Raw genomic sequence first — 20,793 nt, forward strand, 5'->3', positions numbered from 1 at the left:
AGGGGGTATGGGGGGGATGGAAGGGGGTATTGGGGGGATTTGGGGGCTACTGAGGGCACTGGGAGGAACTGGGAGGGACTGGGAGGGCACTGGGAGGGGGTTGGGGAGGACTGGGGGGGAACTGGGAGCAACTGGGGGGAACTGGGAGGAATTGGGAGAGAACTGGGAGTAACTGAGGGGTACTGGGAGGGGAATGGGGGGGAGCTGGGAACAACTGGGAGGGACTGGGAGGGACTGGGTGAACTGGGAGTAATTGGGAGAGTACTGGGAGGAACTGGGGAGTATTGGGAGCAACTGGAGGGAACTGGGAGTAATGGGGAGAACTGGGAGCAACTGGGGGGGTGCTGGGAGTTAACTGGGGGGTACTGGGAGGGGAATGGGGGGAACTGGGAGGAACTGGGAGCAACTGGGATCCCCCCAGGCGGAGCAGTGCCTGGAGCTGCTGGCGCAGACGGCCGAGGCGCTGCTGCTGCAGCACGGCCAGAAGATCGTGGGTGAGGGGGGGGCACAAAATGGGGGGGGGCAACACGGGGGGGGGCCTGGGGGGTGGGGGGGATTTTGTGGCTGGGGGGAGCGATTTCAGGGCTGGGGGGGGGCAATTTTGGGGGCTGGGGGGGGGAATTTAGGGGCTGGGGGGGGCGATTTGGGGCCTGGGGGGGGCGATTTTGGGGCTGGGGGGGATTTTGGGGCTGGGGGGAGCGATTTCAGGGCAATTTTGGGGGCTGGGGGGGGAATTTAGGGGCTGGGGGGGGCGATTTGGGGCCTGGGGGGGCGATTTTGGGGCTGGGGGGGGCAATTTTGGAGGCTGGGGGGAAATTTCAGGGCCGGGGGGCAATTTTGGGGCGCTGAGGGATGCGTTTGGGGAGCTGGGGGGGGGCTCAACCCCACGGGGAGGGCTCAGCTTTATCGGGGGGGGTCCCAAGCCCCCCCCTCATTCCGGGGGGGGTCGGGGGCTGATTTTGCCCCCCCCCCCCCCCCGTTAATTTTTGCCCCCCCCAGAGGAGCAGTTCGTGCTGAAGCGCGTGGGCTGACTGCGCCATCGACATCTACGCCATGGCCGTCGTCCTCTCCAGGTTTGGGGGGGGCTTTTTTGGGGCGGGGGGTGTCACCTCAGCCCCCCCCCCGACCCCTGACCCCCCCCCGTGTTTTTTGCCCCCCCCAGAGCCTCGCGGGCGCTGAGCCGGGGCCAGGCGGAGGCTCAGCACGAGCGGCTGCTGTGCGAGGCCTGGTGCCAGGAGGTGAGTTTTGGGGGGGGGCGATTTTTTTTTAAGGGGGGGGGCTCAGGGGTGTCCCCCCCCTTGCTGAGCCCCCCCCGTTAAATTTTCCCCCCCCAGGCCCACGAGCGCGTCACGGCCGTGCTGTGCCCGCTGCCCACCCAGCGCTTCCGCAACCTGCGCGCCATCGCCAGCGCCGTGGCCGACAGCGGGGGGGTCGCTGCCCCCCCCCTGCTGGGCTTCTGACCCCCCCCGGGGCCTCACGACCCCCCCCGACCCCAAATCCCCCCCCCGGGGGCTCAGAAGGGGCTGGGGGGGCCCCCAGAAGTGACCGCGACCCCTCCGATCCCTCCCCCTCCCTCATTTTTTTGCCCCCCCCATTCCTTTACCCCCCCCAAATATTTTTCCACGCCCCCTTAATTAAAATTTGCCCCCCCCCATTTTAAATTCCCCCCCAAATCCAGCCGCAAGTCCCATAATTACACCCTGCCCCCCCCCAATTGGACGTTGCCCCCCCCCCTAAATTTCTGGTGCCCCCCCCCTGCACCCCTGAGACCTCAATTCGGGCCTGACCCCCCCAAAAAAAAATTTACTCCCCCCAAAATGTTTTAAACCAAAGCTGCCCCCCCCCATTCACAGCACTGCCTTAACCCTGCCCCCCCCGGGGCAGGGCCTTTACCCCCCCCTTTTATTTTTGCCCCCCCCCATTTATTTTTTACCCCCCCCCTTATTTTTTTGGGGGGGCTGCATCACTCCGGGGGGGCCCCAAGGTGCTGGGGGGGGGGGCACTTCCCCCACCCCCCCACACACCCCCTTGGGGGACTCGGGGCCCCCCCCTTGCACTGTTTTTTTTTCGGGGGGTTCCCTGCTGCTCGGGTTGGGGGGGCTGCCCCCCCCCCAATTTGCGTGCCTTGTTAATTAACGTAGCACTTAATAAAGGCTGACTGGGACAGGACCTGCTGCTGTTTTTTTTTGGGGGGGGGGGGGCACGGCTTGGGGCCCTCCCCAGGACTACATCACCCACCCTGCCCTGGGCCTGGGGGGGGGCACGGGGTTAATTCCCCCCCCCCCATTTTAAGCTGCTCATCCGGGATTAGCCCCGGGCATGGCGCTGGGACGGGGCGGTGAGCGGCACGGGGGGGGGCACGGGGGGGGTGAAATATTGGGGGGGGGCACGGGGGGGGCCCGAGCCTTCATTGGGGGGGGGGCTGGGGGGGTCCTGGTCTCATGGGGCGGGCACAGGGGGTCCTGAGCCTTTATTTGGGGGGGGGGGGGGGGTCCTGAACCATGGGGGGGAGTCAGGGGGCCCCAAACCTTCACTGGGGGGGGGCACGGGGGGGTCCTGACTCACATGGGGGGGGTCTTGACCCACGGGGGGGGCACAGGGGGTCCTGAGCCTTCATTTGGGGAGGGGGCGCGGGGGTCTTGAACCAAGGGGGGGGTCGGGGGGGGCCTGAACCTTCATTTTGGGAGGGGGGCTCAAACTTGGGGGCTGCCGAGGGTCCCTGACTGGGGGGGGGCTGTGATGAATGGGGGGGTTCCTGGGGGGGTTCCGGTTTTGGGGTGACCCCCCCGGGGCCGTGGGGGGTCCCCCAGGTGCGGGCGCTCGGCGGGCGCTGGAGGAGGCGCTGGGGGCCCCCCCCCGGCTGCGGGCGCAGCAACTGCTGGGGGTCCTGGAGAGCCCCCTCTTCGGGGCGCTGCTGGGTACGGGGGGGGCATGGGGGGGTCCTGGGGGGGTTAGAGGGGGGCTAGGGGGGGAATGGGGGGGTTATGGGGGAAAATGGGGGGGTTATGGGGGGGCAATTGGGGGAAATGGGGGGTTGGGGAGGGTTATGGGGGGATACTGGGGGAATGGGGGGGCTATGGGGGTAAGGGGGGGTATGGGGGATAACGGGGGGGTGGGGGGGTTATAGGGGGGTAATTGGGGGTAACTGGGGGTAACGGGAGGACTGGGGGGGGGTATGGGGGTGGTTACGGGGGGGTAATGGGGGGAAATGGGGGGGTTATGGGGGGGTTATGGGGGGTATGGAGGTTATAGGGCAGTTATGGGGGGGCTGTGGGGGGGCCTGTGGAGGTACTGGGGGGGTACTGGGGGGTTGTGGGGTTTTAATGGGGGGCTCTGGGGGGGGAATGGGGGGGACTGGGGCCCATGGGGATTCCCGGGGGGATTGGCAAACTGAGGGGGGGGTCTACGTGTGCGGGGGGGGACACCCCCCAACCCCCACCCCCCCCAAATTACCGCCCCCCCCCCAGACATCCAGGAGAGCTACGAGGCCACCCTGGCGGCGGCTCCCCCCGCCCCCCCCCGGCTCCGGGTAACCCCCAGCGCCCCCCCCCCCAAAAAAAAAAAAAAAACGGGCACCCCCCCCCGGCCCCTCCCCTCTCGGGGGGGCGGCACTCCGAGGGTTAACCCCCCCTTCTCAGCCCCCCCCCCCCCCCCCCAAAAAAATCCTCCCCACCCCCCCCTCCCAGCCCCGCCCCCCGCTCGGCTCCGCCGCCGGCTCCGCCGCTGCCTCCGGTCCCCGCGGCCTCCGCCCGCGGCCTCTCCTCGGCCCCCCCCCGGCCCCCCCCGGCCCCAGCCCCGACCCCGGCCCCCCCCGGCCCCGCTCCCCCCCCCCATCTCCCCCCCTCCCCCTCATCTCCCCCCCCCTTCCTTTCCCGCAGCCCCCCCCTCCATCCCATCCTCCCCCCTACTCCATCCTCCTCCTCCTCCCCCCCCTCCCTCCGCATTCCTGCCCCCCCCCCCCAGATTTTTATCCCCCCCCCCCCCAAATTTTCGGTTCTCGTCCCCCCGGCGGCCATGAGCGCCGGCCCCGGTGCCGGCCGCAGCCATGGACTGCCTGTGCATCGTCACCACCAAGGTACGGGGGGGGGCACCGGGGGGGGGAGCACCGGGGGGGGGCACCGGCACCCGGGGGGGGGGGCACCGGTACCGGGGGAGGGGGGGTCGGTTGGGAGGGGGAGGCCGCGGGAGCCTCTCTGGGCTGCTGGGGATGCTCTCGGTGGGCCGGGGGGGGCACTGTGCTACCGGGGGGAGGCCTCGGTGGTCCTGGGGGGGGGCTCGGTGGTCTGGGGGGGCCCTTTGGTGGTCCTCGGGGGTCATTTGTGGTCCTGGTTGGGGCCTTTTGGGGTCCTGGGGGGGGCCTTGGTGGTCCTGGGGGCCTTGGTGGTCCTGGGGGGGCCCCTCTGTGATCCCAGGGACCCTTCTGTTGTCTGGGCCCCCTTACGATCCTGGCCCCCCCCCTCTGACCCGGGGGGTCACCTCGATCATCTGGGGGGGTCTCCCCCGTGGTCCCAGGGGTCCCCTCTATGACCCAGGCCCCCCACCCGCGGTCCCGGGGGTCGCTCTGTGCCCCCCCCAGGACTCCCCTGCCCCCTCTGAGGCCGCTCTGCCCCCCCTCGCCCCGTGGGGGGGGGGTTTGGGGTGGCGGGGGTCCTGAGGGACCCCCCCTGTGGTCCTGGGGGGGCCACACTGGGCTCCGGGGGGCCGCTCTGTGCCCCTGGGGGGCTGCTGGGGGGGACCTCTGGGTGATGGGGGGGGCAAGGAGAGGGGGGGGCCAGGGGGGCCCCTCCTGTGCTCTGGGGGGGGTCGTGGGGGGGGGTCAGGGGCCTGTCAGGGCCGCAGGCCTCGGTGGTGCTGGAGGACCTGGGGGGGCACTGCGATGGGGGGGGGGGCGCCGGCTTTTGGGGAGGGGGAGCAACGGCGATGCCAATGGGGGGGGGGTCTCTGGGGGGGGGGGGCACACTTGGGGCCTGCCCCCCCCCCCCAGCTGACAGGGGTGACACAGCCCCCCCCCGGCGAGGGGGCGTTTGGGCATGTGGCGGGTGCGTGTGCGCGGGTTGCCATGGCGACGGGCGGTGCGTGGGGGGGGCTGTGATTTGGGGGGGGGGGGGGCTGCGAGGTGTTGGGGGGGGCGGGGGGGGGGCACGGCGCTCCCTGCGTGTGCTCACACACACGTGGCGGGGGCGGCCGTCCTCGGGGGGGGGCAGGGCCCCCCCCTTTGGGGTCTCCCCCACCCCCTTTTGGGGGTCTCCCCCCACACCTTTTGGGCGTCTCCCCCCACATTTTGGGGTCCCCCCCCCTTATTGGGGGGCTCCCCCTCCCCCTTTTTTTTACCCCCCCCCCCCGCCCGCGCACCCGGCCGGGCTCCGCGTGGACGGGATGCTCCGTTGCCAGGCGACGCGGCCCCGCCCCTCCTCCCGTTGCTAGGCGACGCGGTCCCTCCCCGTTGCTAAGCGACGCCGGGCCCCGCCCGTCCTCCCCGTTGCTAAGCGACGCGGCCCCGCCCCCTCCGCCCGCCGCCCTTCCTCGTTGCCAGGCGACCAGGCCCCGCCCCTCCTCCCGTTGCTAGGCGACGCGGCCCCTCTTTTCCCGCCGCCCTCCTCCCGTTGCTAGGCGACGCGGCCCCTCCCCGCCCCGTTGCCAAGCGACGCGGCCCCGCGCCGTTGCCAGGCAACGGATGGCCGCAGGGGCGAGGGCGGTGCGGGGGGGGGGGGGAGGAGGAGGAGGAGGAGGAGGAGGCCCCGCCCCTCCACGTGCGCGCGGCCCCGCGCATGCGCCCGCCGTTAACTCTTGGCGCCCCGCGTTGCCACGACGACGGCGTGGAGGGCGGGGCCAGCGCTACGGGGCGCGGCGAGGCCCAAAAAGCGTGCGTTCGCGAAGCGCCCCGTTAATCCGGGCCCGTTAATCCCGGGCCCGTTAATCCCGGAGAGGGGGGGCCGGGGGGGGGCGCTATGGCGGCCCCGGGAGAGGCGGCGGCGGCGGCTGCGGGGCCCCCGGGGGCCGGCGGCTGCTTCGCGCCGCTGCTGTGCCAGTGCCGGGTGGTGTGGAGGGGGAGGGGGGCGGCGGTGGGATGCGGCTGCCAGGTGCGGGGGGGGCACTGGGAGAACTGGGAGGGACTGGGAGCGCTGGGAGGGCACTGGGAGTGGGATGTGGGGTTACTGGGAGAACTGGGAGGGAGTGGGAGCGAGATGTGGGGTTACTGGGAGGGCACTGGGAGGGACTGGGAGAGCTGGGAGGGCACTGGGGGGCACTGGGAGAACTGGGGGGGGGCACAGGGAGCTGGATGTGGGGTTACTGGGAGGGCACTGGGAGAACTGGGAGGGAGTGTGGGGGGGTACTGGGAGGGAGCTGGGAGATCCGGGGGGGGCACTGGGAGGGTGCAGGGGGGCGCTTGGGGTACTGGGGGGCACTGGGAGAACTGGGGTGGTGCTGGGGGGCACTGGGAGCGATCTAGGGGCACTGGGATGGGGCACTGGGAGAGCTGGGGGGTCACTGGGAACGAGCTGGAGGGGTACTGGGATAACTGGGGGGGGGGGAGGCACTGGGAGTGCTCAGGGGGGCACTGGGATAACTGGTGCTGGGAGAACCAGGGGGCACTGGGAGCACTGGGGGGATACTGGGAACACTGGGAGGGGGCACTGGGGGGATACTGGGAGCACTGGGAGGGGATACTGGGAGCACTGGGAGCGGCTCCGTGCCGAGGTCATGCCGAGGTGGGGGGATGAAGCGGCCCCCCCCCTCCCGGATTAGGCCGTAATCCCTGCCGGGAGCGGCGGGGGCTGGGATTAGGGGGGGGGAGGGGGGCGCGGGGACATTGGGGACATTGGGGGGGGGTCGGGGATGGGAGGGGGGCGTTGGGGACATTGGGGGGGGTTTAGGGACACGGGGGGGGGCTCAGTGGGCCCCCAGGGCCGGCGTTTCCCCGCTGCCACTCGTTAAGGTAACGAGCCCGGGGGGTCCCCAAGGCCCTGTGCTAATTAGCGCCGAGCCTTAATTAACCCCGGGCCTGTCTTAATTACCCCTGACCCAGCGTTAATTACTTCCAACCCAGCCTTAATTACCCCTGGCCCAGCGTTAATTACCTCTGGGCCTGCTTTAATTACCCCAACCCAGCCTTAATTACCCCCAGGCCTGCCTTAATTACCCTGACCCAGCCTTAATTACCCCAACCCAGCGTTAATTACCTCCGAGCCTGCCTTACTTACCCCAACCCAGCCTTAATTACCCCCAGCCCTCCCGTAATTACCCCCAGGCCTGCCTTAATTACCCCCGACCCAGCCTTAATTACCCCTGGGCCTGCCTTAATTACCCCCAGGCCTGCCTTAATTACCCCCGACCCAGTGTTAATTACCCCTGGGCCTGCTTTAATTACCTCAATCACCTTTAATTACCAGCATGGCAGCGTGCGGGTGGGGGGGGGGGGGGGGGCTCCTCCTGTCCCCCGTCCCCAGGTTTTGGGGTCCCCCTGGCCCCCACCCCCCCATTCCTGGGTTTTGGGGTCCCCTTCTCACTCATCCCCCCAAATTTGGGTTCCCCCCATCCCCCACCCCCATCCCCAGGTTTTGGGGTCTCCCACCCCCATTTTGGGAACCCCCACCCCAAATTTGGGGTCCCCCCACCGATGCCCCCCCCCCTTGCAGAAGTACCGGTACCAGGATGAGGACAGCCCCCCCCTGGAGCAGAGCCCCGCCCACCTGCCCAGCCAGGTAAGCCCCGCCCACGGCCCCGCCCACGGCCCCTCCCCCACCCGCAAAGCCCCGCCCCCTCCACGTGCTGCTGGGGGGTCCCATGGGTGCCACGGGGGGGGTGGCAGCACCCATGGGTGCCCCTGGAGTGCCTCCACCACCCCTCAGCCTCCCCCCCTCCTCCCCCCCCATCATCACCTGGGGGCGGGGCTTCCTGCAGTGGGCGGGGCTTTCACATCGGGGGGGCGGAGCTTACAGGAATGGGGGCGGGGCTTAAAGAGCTGGGGGATCGGGGCTTAAAGGGAGCAAGTCCTGCAGGTTGGGGTTTACAGGGGGCGTGTCCTGCGGGTCCAGGGGGGCGGGGCTTACAGAAATGGGGGCGGGGCTTAAAGGGAGTGAGCCCTGCGGGTCAGGGCTTGCAGTGGGCGTTTCCTGCGGGTCCAGGGGGGCGGGGCTTACACGGCTGGGGCGTGGCTTATAGGAGTGTGGGCGGGGCTTCTAGGCGAGCCCTGCGGGTCGGGGCTTGCAGGGGGCGTGTCCTGCGGGTCCTTGGGGGGCGGGGCTTACAGAAACGGGGGCGGGGCTTCCAGTGGGTGAGTCCTGCCCCTCGGGGGGCGTGTCCGGGGGCGTGTCCAAGCCCGGTGGGGGCGGGGCCGGCTCCATCCGGGGCTGCGGCGCGGGGGCTCCGGGACCGGGCCAGCACCGGGGGGCCCCCCCCGCGCCCCCCCCCAATTCCCGTGCCCCCCCCATCCCCCGTAGCCCCCCCTCCGCCCCCCCCCCGCCATGCTCGTGTCCGCGCGGCGCCTCCTCAGCTCCGTGCGCGCCCCCCGGGCCCGGGGACCGGTACCGGGGGGGGTGGCACCAGGATTTGGGGGGGGGGGGGGGGCACCGGGAGGGGGTTGGGGGGGCATCGGGGGGGTGTGGGGGGGCTGCGGAACCGGTGGGGGGGGAGGGAGAAGGGGGAGGGGGGGTTACCATCATCTTCTGCCCCCCCCCCGTGGTGATGCGGCGTTGCCATGGTTACCGGAGGGTGGGGGGGAAGGGAAAAATGGGGGGGAAAGAGGGGGGAGGGGGATGGGGGTGACCCCCCCATATCGCTCTGTGACCCCCCCCAGGCCAACTCGCCCCCCGTCATCGTCAACACCGACACGCTGGAGGCGCCCGCATACGTGAGTGCCCCCCCCCAAATTAAATGCCCCCCTCCTGTGTCCCCCCCCATTTAAATGCCCCCCCCCCCGCACCCCCTTGTGCCCCCCCCGTGTCCCCCTGTGCCCCCCCCAGGCCCCTCCTGCCCCCTGAGCCCCCCCCTCCCTAAATGGGCCCCCCCGTGTCCCCTGGACCCCCCCCCCCAAGTGTGTCCCCCCGCTCCAATCCCCCCCCGGACCCCTCCCCAAATATTTTTCCCGCTTTGTGCCCCCCAGACCCTCCCAATGCCCCCCCAAATGCCCCCCCCAGCCCCCTCCTGGTCCCCTGAATCCCCCCCCCTCCAATGTTGTGCCCCCCCCCCTCCAATTAACGCCCCCCCCCCCCTTTTTATGTCCCTCCCCCCAGGTGAACGGCACCGAGGGCGAGATGGAGTACGAGGAGATCACGCTGGAGCGGGTGAGACCCCCCCGGGACCCCCCCCAAAAAAAAACAATGGGGTCCCCCAGTGCCCCCCCCAACCCCCCTCTGGGCCCCCCCATACCCCCCACCCCTTATGGACACCCCCCCCCTAAAATCTCCCCCCACGACCCCCTTGGGGACCCCAATCCCCCCCCGGGGACCCCAAAACCCCCCCTCAGCCCCCTTTTTCTATGATTTTGGCCCCTCCCAGCCCTGGGGGCTGACGGGGCGCCCCCCCTAATCCCCCCCCACCCCAAAATCCCCCCCCCAGGGTAACTCAGGGCTGGGCTTCAGCATCGCGGGGGGCACGGACAACCCCCACGTCGGGGACGACCCCAGCATCTTCATCACCAAAATCATCCCTGGCGGCGCCGCAGCGCAGGACGGCCGCCTCAGGTGGGACCCCCCCCAAAATACGGACCCCCCCCCAAAATATGGACCCCCCCAACCCAAAATACGGACCTCTCCCCAACCCAAAATATGGACCCCCGAAAAAAAAATATGGACCCCCCCCCAAAAAATAGACCTCCCCCCCCCAAATATGGACCCCCTCCCCAAAATATAGACCCCCCCCCAGCCCAACTACCCCCCCAGAACTCCTCATCACTCCCAAAGCTCCCCCAAAGCCCCCCAGGACCCCTCCAGCATCCCCCAAAGCCCCCCAGGACCCCCCAAATCCCCCCCTAGACCCCCTTAGCCTCAAGCAAAGCCCCCTAGGACCCCCCAAACCTCCCCCAAATCCCCCTGTAGCCCCCCAAATCCCCCCCCAACCCCTCCCCAGCGCCCCCATGAGCCATGGCGCTGTGGGGGGGCGCAGGGTGAACGACAGCATCCCCCCAGATCCACCCCAAACCACCCCCAAATCCCCCTGTAGCCCCCTAGATCCCCCCCCAAAGTCCCCCAGGACCTCCCAAACCCACCCCTAGCCCCCCTTAGCCTCCCCCAAAGCCCCCCCAAAGCCCCCCAGGACCACCAAACCTCCTCAGCATCCCCCCAGGACCCCCCAGCATCCCCCCAGGACCCCCCAGCATCCCCCAAATCCCCCCCAGCATCCCCTCAGGACCCCCAGCATCCCCCCAGGACCCCCCAAAGCCCCCTAGGACCTCCTGAAAGCCCCCAAAATCCCCCTGTAGCCCCCCCAAATGCCCTCCAACCCCCTCCCCAAAGCCCCCCAGGCCCCCCCCCCGAGCCATGGCGCTGTGGGGGGGCGCAGGGTGAACGACAGCATCCTGTTCGTCAACGAGGCGGACGTGCGGGAGGTGACGCACAGCGCGGCCGTGGAGGCCCTGAAGGAGGCCGGCGCCGTCGTGCGCCTCTACGTCATGCGGCGCAAGGCCCTGGCCGAGAAGGTGGTGGAGGTCAAGCTCATCAAGGGGCCCAAAGGTAACGGGGGGGGGGGGCGGCGAGACCCCCAAAAGGGGGCCGGGGGGATGGGGGATCCCTCATTTTCCAGGGATCCCGAATTTGGGGTTCCTTGATTATGGGGAACCCCCTGAAAAGGGGACTGGAGGATGGGGATACCCCCGTTCTGCAGGAATCCCAAATCTGGGGACCCCCCCATTTATGGGGACCCCCCCAAAAGTGGTCCAAGAGGATGGAGACCCCCCCATTTTCTTGGAATCCCGAATTTGGGGTTCCTTGTTTATGGGGAACCCCATGAAAAGGGGCCTAGAGGATGGGGATACCCCCATTCTGCAGGAATCCCAAATCTGGGGACCCCCCCCATGGACCAGGACCCCCCCTAAATGGACCAGGACCCCCCCCCAATATACCATGACCCCCAAATTTTCCCCCCCCACAACCTGTGTGGTCACAGACAGGGGGTGCTGGGGGGGAGGTGGCTCTGCCCTGACCCCCCCCAAATTTTTGCCTTCCCCCCCCCCCAATTTTTGCCCCCCCAGGGCTGGGGTTCAGCATCGCGGGGGGCGTGGGGAACCAGCACATCCCCGGGGACAACAGCATCTACGTCACCAAGGTCATCGAGGGCGGCGCCGCGCACAAGGACGGGCGGCTGCAGATCGGGGACAAGATCCTGGCCGTGAGCTGGGGGGGCAGCGGGGGGGGCAGGGGGACATCGTGGGGACATGGGGACGTCGTGGGGATGGGGACAATTTGGGGACATGGGGACATCATGGGGACAATCTGGGGACAATGGGGACATCAGGGGGATGGGGACTATGAGAGGACGTGGGGGTGACATGGGGACATCATGGGGACAATCAGAGGACACCATGGGGATGGGGACAAGGAGAGGACATGGGGTCACATGGGGACAATTAAGGGACACGGGGACAATCAAGGGACACGGGGACATCACGGGGACAGGGACATGGGGGACATTGGGGGATGCAGGGACATCATGGGGATGGGGACAATCAGGGGATTAATTTGGGGGGACATGGGGACAATCAGGGGACACGGGGACCTCATAGGGACAGGGACAATCAGGGGATTAGTTTGAGGGTACACAGGGACATGGGGACAATCAGGGGACACCATGGGGATGGGGACAAAGAGAGGAGATGGGGTCACATGGGGACAATGGGGGGACAATCAGGGGACACAGAGACACCACAGGGACAGCGTGGGGATGGGATGGGGACACATGGGTTTAGGGACACCATGGGGACGGTGACACCGAGGGGGACAAGGAGAGGTCACCGAGGGGACGCAGGCACAGACGGGAAGGCGACAAGGACACGAGACGGGGACAGGGACACGACGGGGAGAGGGACAAGGATGGGGCCAAACCGCCCCTTTTTGGTGTCCCCACGCTGTCCCCACGCTGTCCCCGCGCTGTCCCCAGGTGAACAACGTCAGCCTGGAGGACGTGATGCACGAGGACGCGGTGGCGGCGCTGAAGAACACCTTCGACGTCGTCTACCTGCGGGTGGCCAAGCCCGCCGCCACCTTCCTGGGGGACAGCTTCGCGCCCCCCGACGTCACCAGCTGTGAGCGGGGACACGGGGGGGTGTTGGGGACATTGGGGGGGTGTTGGGGACACGGGGGGGGTCCCCAGGGTGGTGGCTGCCCCCCCTCTCTGGCCCTGCTCTGTGCTGTTCCTGCTCTGCCCCCCCCTCCGTGTTCCCTGTGTCACTGTTGGACCCTGATCCTGACCCCTGACCTCTGACCCTGACCCTGTGTCCCCTGACCCTGTCCCCTGACCCCATCCCTGTCCCCATCCCCATGTCCCCTGACCCCATCCCTGTCCCCAACCCCATGTCCCCTGTCCCTGACCCTGTCCCCATCCCTGTGACCCCATCCCTGTCCCCTGACCCTGTCCCCATCCCCGTGACCCTGTCCCCTGACCTGTCCCTGTCCCCTGACCCCATCCCTGTCCCTGTCCCCATCCCTGTCCCCATCCCTGTGACCCTGATCCTGTCCACTGACCCTGACCCCGTCTGTGACCCCATCCCTGTCCCCTGTCCCCATCCCTGTCCCTGTCCCCTGACCCGTCCCCCCCCCAGCCTACTCGGCGCACCTGGACGCGGAGCTGGGTCCCCAGAGCTACCTGGGCCCCGACTTCCCCCCGGCCATGACCCCCACGTCCCCGCGCCGCTACTCCCCCGGCCCCAAGGACCTGCTGGCCGACGACGACGTCCCCAGGTACCGGCCCCAGTGTCCCCAGTGTCCCCTCCGTGTACCCCGATGACCCCACAGTGTCCCCACAATGTCCCCAGTGACCTCACGGTGTCCCCGATGACCCCACGGTGTCCCCGATGACCCCACGGTGTCCCCACGGTGTCCCTCGGGGTGTCCCCGTGTTTGTGGGGTGTGCTCAGGCTCCCTAAAGGCATGGCCCTGGGGTGTCCCCGTGTCCCCTGGGTGTCCCCTGGGGTCTCCCAGTGTCCCTGAGGTGTCCCTGGGGGTGTCCCCATGTCCCTGGGTTGTCCCCAGCCCCACGATGTCCCCACATCCCCACAAAGTCCCCACAATGTCCCCATGATGTCCCCATGTCCCCACGTCCCTGGGCTGTCCCCAGTGCCACAACCCTATGATGTCCCCATGACCCCACAATGTCCCCACAAAGTCCCCACAATGTCCCCACAATGTCCCCACGTCCCTGGATTGTCCCCAGCCCCACATCCCCATGATGTCCCCATGTCCCCACACTGCCCCCACGCCACCCCCAGCCCCCCAGTCCCCCCCCCAAGCCCCGGGGACCACCCCCAGTCACTCACCATCCCCCTGCGTGTCCCCCCCCTGCCCCGTGTGTCCCCTCCCTGTGTCCCCCCGTGTCCCCCTGTCCCCCCCCATGTCCCCCCGTCCCCCCCCACGTCCCTGTCCCCCCCCCGCAGGGAGCCGCGGCGCATCGTCATCCACCGGGGCTCCACGGGGCTGGGCTTCAACATCGTGGGGGGGGAGGACGGCGAGGGCATCTTCATCTCCTTCATCCTCGCCGGCGGCCCCGCGGACCTCAGCGGGGAGCTGCGCAAGGGAGACCAGATCCTCTCCGTGAGTGGGGGGCGGGGGGGGACACAGGGGGGATATGGGGACATGGGGGGACATGGGGGCACGAGGGGGATATGGGGACACAGGGGGGATATGGGGACATGGGGGGGCGTGGGACATGGGGGGGACACAGGGGGACATGGGGACAACATGGGGACACGGGGGGGGACATGGGGGGAACATGGGGACACGGGGGGGGACTCAGAGACATGGAGGGGACATGGGAACTGGGGGGGACACGGGGACATGGGGGGGACATGGGGACACACAGGGGGACATGGGGACACGGGGGAAACACAGGGAGGACATGGGGACACGGGGGGGACACAGGGACATGGGGGGAGACACGGGGACACGGGGGGGACATGGAAACATGGGGGGACACGGGGGGACATGAGGACATGGGGGGGACATGGGGACACGGGGGGGACATGGGGACATGGGGGGGACATGGGGACACACGGGGCGTCCTCCCCCGCCACCACGTGCCCCCCCCCGCTGTCCCCATAGTGAGGTGTGCCCTGCACGGCCCCCCCCCCCCTCGCTGTCCCCACGGGTGTCCTGGTGTCGCCGTGCTCCCCGTGCCGCTGTCCCCAGCACTCGCCGCACGGTGACGTGTCCCCAGAGACAGCCACGGGGCCCCGGCCCCATCCCCATCCCCATCCTGTCCCCATTGTTGTCCCCATTGCCATCCCCATCCCTGTCCCCATTGCCACTGTCATCTCTGTCCCCATCCCTGTCCCCATTGCCACCCCCATAGTGACATGACCCCATTGCCATCCCTGTCCCCATGGGGACATGTCCCCGTCCCTGTCCCCATTGTTGTCCCCATCCCTGTCCCTGTCCCCATCACCATCCCCACGGTGACACGTCCCCATTGCCACCCATATAATGACATGGCCCCATTGCTGTCCCCATCCCTGTCCCCATTCCCATTGTCACCTCTGTCCCCATCCCTGTCCCCATTGCCACCCCCATGATGTCACATCCCCATTGCTGTCCCCATTGCCATCCCCATCCCCATGGTGCCATGTCCCCATCCCTGTCCCTGTCCCCAAGGTGATGTCCCCATTGCTGTCCCCATCCCTGTCCTCATAGTGACATGTCCCCATTGCCACCCCCATGACAACCTGTCCCCATTGCTGTCCCCATTGCTGTCCCCATTGCCATCCCCACGGTGACCTGTCCCCATTGCTGTCCCCATGACGAAATGTCCCCATCCCTGTCCCCATCCCTGTCCCCATCCCTGTCCCCATCCCTGTCCCCACTGCCACCCCATGATGCCCCATCCCCGTCCCCGTCCCCCTCCTTGCCCCCTGCCCCCCCCGCGGTGCCAACGTCCCCGTTGCCGTCCCCGTGTCCCCGTGTCCCCCCCCAGGTGAACGGGGTGGACCTGCGCAGCGCCACCCACGAGCAGGCGGCCGTGGCCCTAAAGAACGCGGGGCAGAGCGTCACCATCATCGCCCAGTACAAGCCCGAGGGTGAGCTGGGGGCACTGGGAGGGACTGGGGGGGGGCTGCACCCTGACCCCAACCCTGTCCCCATGCCCTGATCCCGGTCCCTGTGCCCCAAATCTGTCCCCGTGCCTTGATCCCATCCCCATCACCTGACCCCATGACCCTGACCCTGACCCTGACCCCATGACCCTGACCCCATGACCCCATCCTGTCCCCATGCCCTGAGCCCACCCTGTCCCTGTGACCCTGACCCTGATCCCTGACCCTGTGCCCTCTGCCCCCACACACCCGTAAACCTGTGCCCCCTGACCCCCTGGCCTCTGACCCCATAACCTTGTGACCCCTGACCCCGTGACACCGTGACATCGTGACCCCTGACCCCTGACCCCTGACCCCGCAGAGTACGGGCGCTTCGAGGCCAAGATCCACGACCTGCGGGAGCAGCTCCTGGGCAGCAGCCTGGGCTCGGGCAGCGCCTCCCTGCGCAGCGACCCCAAGCGCGGCTTCTACGTCCGGTGGGGGGGGATTTGGGGACGCGGGGGGGGTTTGGGGACAAGGGGGGGGATTTGGGGACATGGGGGGGGTCAGGAGGATGTGGGGGGCTCAGGGGGACATGGGGTCATGGAGGGGTTTGGGGGGGGCAATGGGGCTAGGGAGGGGGTTGGGGGGGCTATGGGGCATGGGGGGGACATGGGGGGGGATGTGGGGGCACGGAGGGGTTTGGGGGGGCGGGGGGGGCAATGGGGTGGAATAAGGAGACAACGGGGGGGGTGATGGGGGATATAGGGTGGACACAGGGACAGGGGGATATGGGGACGGGGGGTTACGGGGAGGGGGTGCTATGGGGCTGGGGGTCCTGGGGGGGGCTTGGGCTGACCCCCCCATCCCCCCCCCCTTTGCAGGGCGCTGTTTGACTACGACAAGGCGAAGGACTGCGGGTTCCTGAGCCAGGCGCTGAGCTTCCGCTTCGGGGACGTGCTGCACGTGCTGGACGCCTCGGACGAGGAGTGGTGGCAGGCGCGGCACGTGCAGCCCCCCGCACAGCCCCCCGAGCTCGGCTTCGTGCCCAGCAAGCGCCGGTGAGGGGCTGGGAGGGACTGGGAGGGACTGGGAGCATCTAAAGGGGCACTGGAGTGGACTGGGAGGGGACTGGGAGGGACTGGGAGGCTGTAATGGGGCACTGGGAGGGGACTGGGAGGGCACAGGGATGGGACTGGGGGAGGGGGGGGACGACTGGGAGGCACTGGGGCTTACTGGGAGCCAACTGGTTTCTCTCCACAGGGTGGAGCGGCGGGAGTGGACGCGGCTAAAGGCCAAGGTGCCCCCCCCTCAGTGCCCCCCCACACTTTGTGCCCCCCAAGGGGGGTCCCCAGTGCCCCCCCCTCACCCCCCCCTCTTTTGCCCCCCCCAGGACCGGGTCCCCGGCTCAGGCTCACAAGGTGGGTGCTGCCCCCCCCGGAACCCCCCCCCAGGGACCCCCCCATGTGCTTGGGGGGGGTCCTCAAGCTTTTGGGGGGGGTCAGGGTTCGGGGGGGTGGGTTTATAGTTTTTTTGGGGGGGATCTTAAGGTTATGGGGAAGGTTAAGGGGTGCTGGGGGGGGTCTGGGGGGGTCCTTAGGGTGTTTGGGGGGTCTCAGGGTGCTGGGGGGGGTCTCAGGGTGCTGGGGGGGAGTTATGGGGTACCGGGGTGGGTCTCAGGATGTTGGGGGGATTCTTGGGGGTGTCTCAGGGTGCTGGGGGGGGTCTCACTGTTTTGGGGAGGGGGTTTCTTGGGGGGGGGGGTGCTGGGTGTCCCTGACCCCCCCCATGACCCCACAGGGCGCGAGGACGCGGTGCTGAGCTATGAGACGGTGACGCAGATGGAAGGTGAGGGCGGGGGTCCCGGGGTGGGGGCAGGGGGGGTCGTGCCCCCCCCCCCCATTAACGTTTCCCCCCCCCATTAACGTGCCCCCCCCCAGTGCACTACGCTCGTCCCATCATCATCCTGGGGCCCACCAAGGACCGCGTCAACGACGACCTCCTCTCCGAATTCCCCGACAAGTTCGGCTCCTGCGTGCCCCGTGAGCGGGGGGGGCACGGGGGGGTGTGGGGACACTGGGGGGGGGCATGGGGACATTGGGGACATTGGGGGATTGGGGATATTGGGGACATTGGGGGACACAGGGACATTGGGGGGCAGGGGGGGGCATGGGGCAGGCGTCAGGGCTGGGTTTAGGGTGAGGGTCCCTGTTCTTCTACTCATCCCAATGTCCCCACCCCCATGTCCTTCTGTCCCCCTGTCCCCATCCCAATGTCCCCGTGTCCCCATCCCCATGTCCCCATCCCAATATCCCCGTCCCCATGTCCCCATCCTGATGTCCCCATGTCCCCATCCCGATGTCCCCGTCCCGGTGCCCCCGTCCCCAGACACGACGCGGCCCAAGCGTGACTACGAGGTGGACGGGCGTGACTACCACTTCGTGGCGTCGCGGGAGCGCATGGAGAAGGACATCCAGGGCCACAAGTTCATCGAGGCCGGCCAGTACAACAGCCACCTCTACGGCACCAGCGTGCAGTCCGTGCGCGAGGTGGCCGAGCAGGTGACACGGGGGGGCTACCGGGGGGCTCGGGGGGCTACCGGGGGGCTCAGGGGGCTACCAGGAGCCACAGGGGGCTACCAAGGTCCTCAGGGGGCTACCAGGTCCCCAGGGGCTACCTGGGTCCCCAGGGGGCTACCAGGACCCCAGGGTGCCACTGAGGTCCCCAAGGTGCCACCGGGGACCCCCACGGGGCCACCAAATCCCCTAGGGTGGCCACCAGGTCCCCAGGGTGCCACCGGGGCGTCCACCATGGCTGGGGCCGTGTTCGGGCGGGGTGGGCGGGGCCGCCCCGAGGTGACACTATGACGATGTCGTGGTGACGTCATGATGGCGTCATGATGACGTCATTGGGGGCGGGGCAGGGCAAGCACTGCATCCTGGACGTGTCGGCCAACGCGGTGCGGCGGCTCCAGGCGGCCCAGCTGCACCCCATCGCCATCTTCATCCGCCCCAAGTCGCTGGAGAACGTCCTGTGAGGGGCGGGGCCTCGAGGGGGAGGGGCCGGAAAGGGGGCGGGGCCTCGGGGAGGGGGAGGGGCCTCGGGGAGGGGGAGGAGCCTCTGGGAGGGGAAGGGGTTGGATGGGTGGGAGTGGGGTGAGGGGGGTGGAGGGGGCGGGGCTTGGTGCTGGGGGAGTGGTCCAACGGGTGGGCGTGGTCTGGTGGATGGGCGTGGTCTTATGTGGGCGTGGTTTGGGGTGGAGCTTGCTTGGGCAGGGCTTGGGAGCTGCAGAGGGGTAGAGGGGGCGGGGCTTGGTGGAGGGGGCGTGGTTTAGTGGGTGGGCGTGGTCTGATGGGTGGGCGTGGTTTGGGGGCGGGGCTTGCTCAGGGCAGGACCTGGGGGCTGCAGAGGGGAGGAGGGGGTGGGGCTTAATGTTGGGGGCGAGGTCTAACAGGGCGGGGTACGATGGGCGTGGTCTAGTGAAAGGGGCGTGGCCTGGAGGCTCGGGGGCATGGCCACGACGCTGTCCCCGCCCCCAGGGAGATCAGCAAGCGGGTGACGGAGGAGCAGGCGCGGAAGGCGTTCGACCGCGCCACCAAACTGGAGCAGGAGTTCACCGAGTGCTTCTCGGGTGGGCGCCCCCACGGGACCCCCAGGGACCCCCCCTGGACCCACAACCTCAGGGACCCCCCCCCGGGACCCCCCCTGGAGCCCCCGACCCCTGGGACCCCAATGGGAACCCCCCATGACCCCCCCCCAGGGACCCCAATGGGAACCCCCCTGGGAGACCCCAACCCTAAGGATCCCAATGAGACCCCCCCCAGGAACCCCAACCCCAGGGGACCCCACCGGGACCCCCCCATCCCCATCAGGACCCCCCCGGGACCCCAAAACCCCCCAGGGACCCCACTGGGACCCCCCCCAGCCCTATAAGAGCCCCCCCAGGGACCCCAATGAACCCCCTAGCCCCACTGAGACCCCCTTAGGACCCCCCAAATCTCCTCAAAGGACCCCAAAACCCCCCCAGCTACCCCCCCAGGCCCCCCCCCATCCCCATCAGAACCCCCCCAGGCCCCCCCCCCCCAAATATTAACCCCTTTCCCCCCCCAGCCATGGTGGAGGGCGACAGCTTCGAGGAGATCTACCACAAGGTGAAGCGCGTCATCGAGGAGCTCTCGGGGCCCTACATCTGGGTCCCCGCCCGCGAGAGACTTTAGGGGCAGGGGGGGGCCCCCCCCCCAAAAAAAAACAAAAAAAATCCCCCCCCAAAAACACAGGGGGCACCCCCAAAAGCGGGCACCCCCCCCCCCCCAAACCAGGGTGGCTGCATGCGCGGGACGCCGCAGGGGGGGGGTCCGCTGAGCCCCCCCCCAAATACACACAGCGAGGGGGGGGCCCCCCCACAATTTTTTTTGGGGGGGGAAATTCCCATCTGCCCCCCCCCCCCGGGGCTGTTTTGGGGGCTCGCACTTTCTCCAGCCCCCTCCCCTTCAATCTTTGGGGCCCCCTCCCGAAATAATTTGGGGAGGGGGATGACCCGGGGGCCCCCCCCCCAAAAAAAAAATATATGGGGGGGGATCAAAAGGGGGGGGGCGCTGCGCCTTTGGACTTGATTTTTGTACATATAACCTCTATATTTGTACGCCCGCGCGGGGGGGGCGGGCGGGAGGGGGCCCCCCCCCCCAAAAAAAAAAGCCTGCCCCCCCCCAATTCCTCCCGTGGTGGAGGGGGGGGTTGGGGGGGTGCTGGGGAGGGGGGGGTCGCCGGGGGGGGGGGAGATGAGAGTATTTTGCATAGAAATATTATTGCTACCGTCAGGCGGGAATAAACCGAGTCGAGACGCCCCCCCCGTGTCGTGGGGGGGGGACAAGGAGGGGATGGGGGGGGCACTGAGGGGCTGGGGGGGGCACTGAGGGGCTGGGGGGGGCACTGAGGGGCTGGGGGGGGCATTGAGGGGATGGGGGGGGCATTGAGGGGATGGGGGGGGCATTGAGGGGATGGGGGGGGCACTGAGAGGTTTTGGGGGGGTCTGGGGGGGGCACAGTGGTCAATGGCATGGGGGGAGGGTAAACAGGGGTCCCACTTACCCTCCCCCCCCCCCCCAAAGACTGTGTTTTGGGAGAAGGGACCCCCCCCACCCCCCCCCCCCCCAAAAAAAAAAAGCCAGGGAGGGGCACCCCAATACGGGGGGGGGGCGCTGAGCCCTGATTTATTTTTCATTTTATTTAAAATAAATTGGGGGGGGGGCTGGGGGGGGTCGTGCCCCCCCCAACCCCCCCCTCTTGCTGCCCCCCCTCCAGGTGGGGGCTGGTCCCTGGAGGTTTTTTTTTTTTTTTGGGGGGGGGGAGTAGGGGTCACAGCCCCCCTCCCCCCCCCAATTTGAGAAGTGGGTTATTGGGGGGGGGGAGGAGACACAAATCTATGGGGGGTGTCCCACTAAACTGGGGGGGGTCCCATTGATTTGGGGGGGCACTGATCTATGGGAGGGGGTCCCGTTAATTTATGGGGGGGGAACAGATTTGGGGGGCCCCATTAATTTGGGGGGGTGGTCATAGATCTATGGGGGGGTCCCAGATCTA

At 68.6% G+C, this 20,793-nt stretch overlaps 1 protein-coding gene and 1 long non-coding RNA gene across 3 annotated transcripts; both read left to right on the top strand.

Moving 5' to 3' along the window:
* The first annotated feature begins 386 nt into the window (after nucleotides 1-386).
* On the top strand, nucleotides 387-2,164 carry LOC311429332. The gene is made up of 4 exons (XR_014688223.1): nucleotides 387-494; nucleotides 1,000-1,073; nucleotides 1,163-1,238; nucleotides 1,335-2,164. It is a non-coding gene; the product is annotated as an uncharacterized lncRNA (long non-coding RNA).
* A 1,817-nt stretch (nucleotides 2,165-3,981) lies between these two features.
* DLG4 (discs large MAGUK scaffold protein 4) lies at nucleotides 3,982-20,057 on the top strand. 2 transcript variants are annotated; one of them, XM_084540422.1, is made up of 21 exons: nucleotides 3,982-4,075; nucleotides 7,638-7,703; nucleotides 8,798-8,851; nucleotides 9,234-9,284; nucleotides 9,559-9,683; nucleotides 10,501-10,670; nucleotides 11,189-11,325; nucleotides 12,094-12,238; nucleotides 12,755-12,893; nucleotides 13,586-13,742; nucleotides 15,118-15,220; nucleotides 15,597-15,711; nucleotides 16,099-16,275; nucleotides 16,478-16,514; nucleotides 16,608-16,635; nucleotides 17,015-17,062; nucleotides 17,155-17,256; nucleotides 17,603-17,775; nucleotides 18,138-18,247; nucleotides 18,754-18,845; nucleotides 19,325-20,057. In XM_084540422.1, the coding sequence occupies exons 1-21, from the start codon at nucleotides 4,046-4,048 to the stop codon at nucleotides 19,429-19,431; spliced, it is 2,166 nt and encodes a 721-aa protein (XP_084396548.1). In that variant the 5' UTR covers nucleotides 3,982-4,045; the 3' UTR covers nucleotides 19,432-20,057. The 2 variants fall into 2 exon arrangements, with proteins under 2 accessions (XP_084396548.1, XP_084396549.1); XM_084540423.1 differs by lacking the exons at nucleotides 3,982-4,075; nucleotides 7,638-7,703 and adding an exon at nucleotides 8,452-8,525.
* Nucleotides 20,058-20,793: the final 736 nt, after the last annotated feature.

The sequence above is a fragment of the Aythya ferina genome (genome assembly GCF_964211825.1).
Source record: "Aythya ferina genome assembly, contig: HAP1_SCAFFOLD_647, whole genome shotgun sequence".
Lineage (NCBI taxonomy): Eukaryota > Metazoa > Chordata > Aves > Anseriformes > Anatidae > Aythya > Aythya ferina.

What these genes read in the sequence shown, in the direction of transcription:
- DLG4 (XM_084540422.1), top strand. Translation starts at nt 4,046, where the DNA reads ATGGACTGCCTGTGCATCGTCACCACCAAG. An exon ending in AAGCGCGGCTTCTACGTCCG is followed by an intron (nt 15,712 to 16,098) that starts GTGGGGGGGGAT and finishes CCCCCTTTGCAG; the next exon opens with GGCGCTGTTTGACTACGACA. An exon ending in GACGGTGACGCAGATGGAAG is followed by an intron (nt 17,063 to 17,154) that starts GTGAGGGCGGGG and finishes GCCCCCCCCCAG; the next exon opens with TGCACTACGCTCGTCCCATC.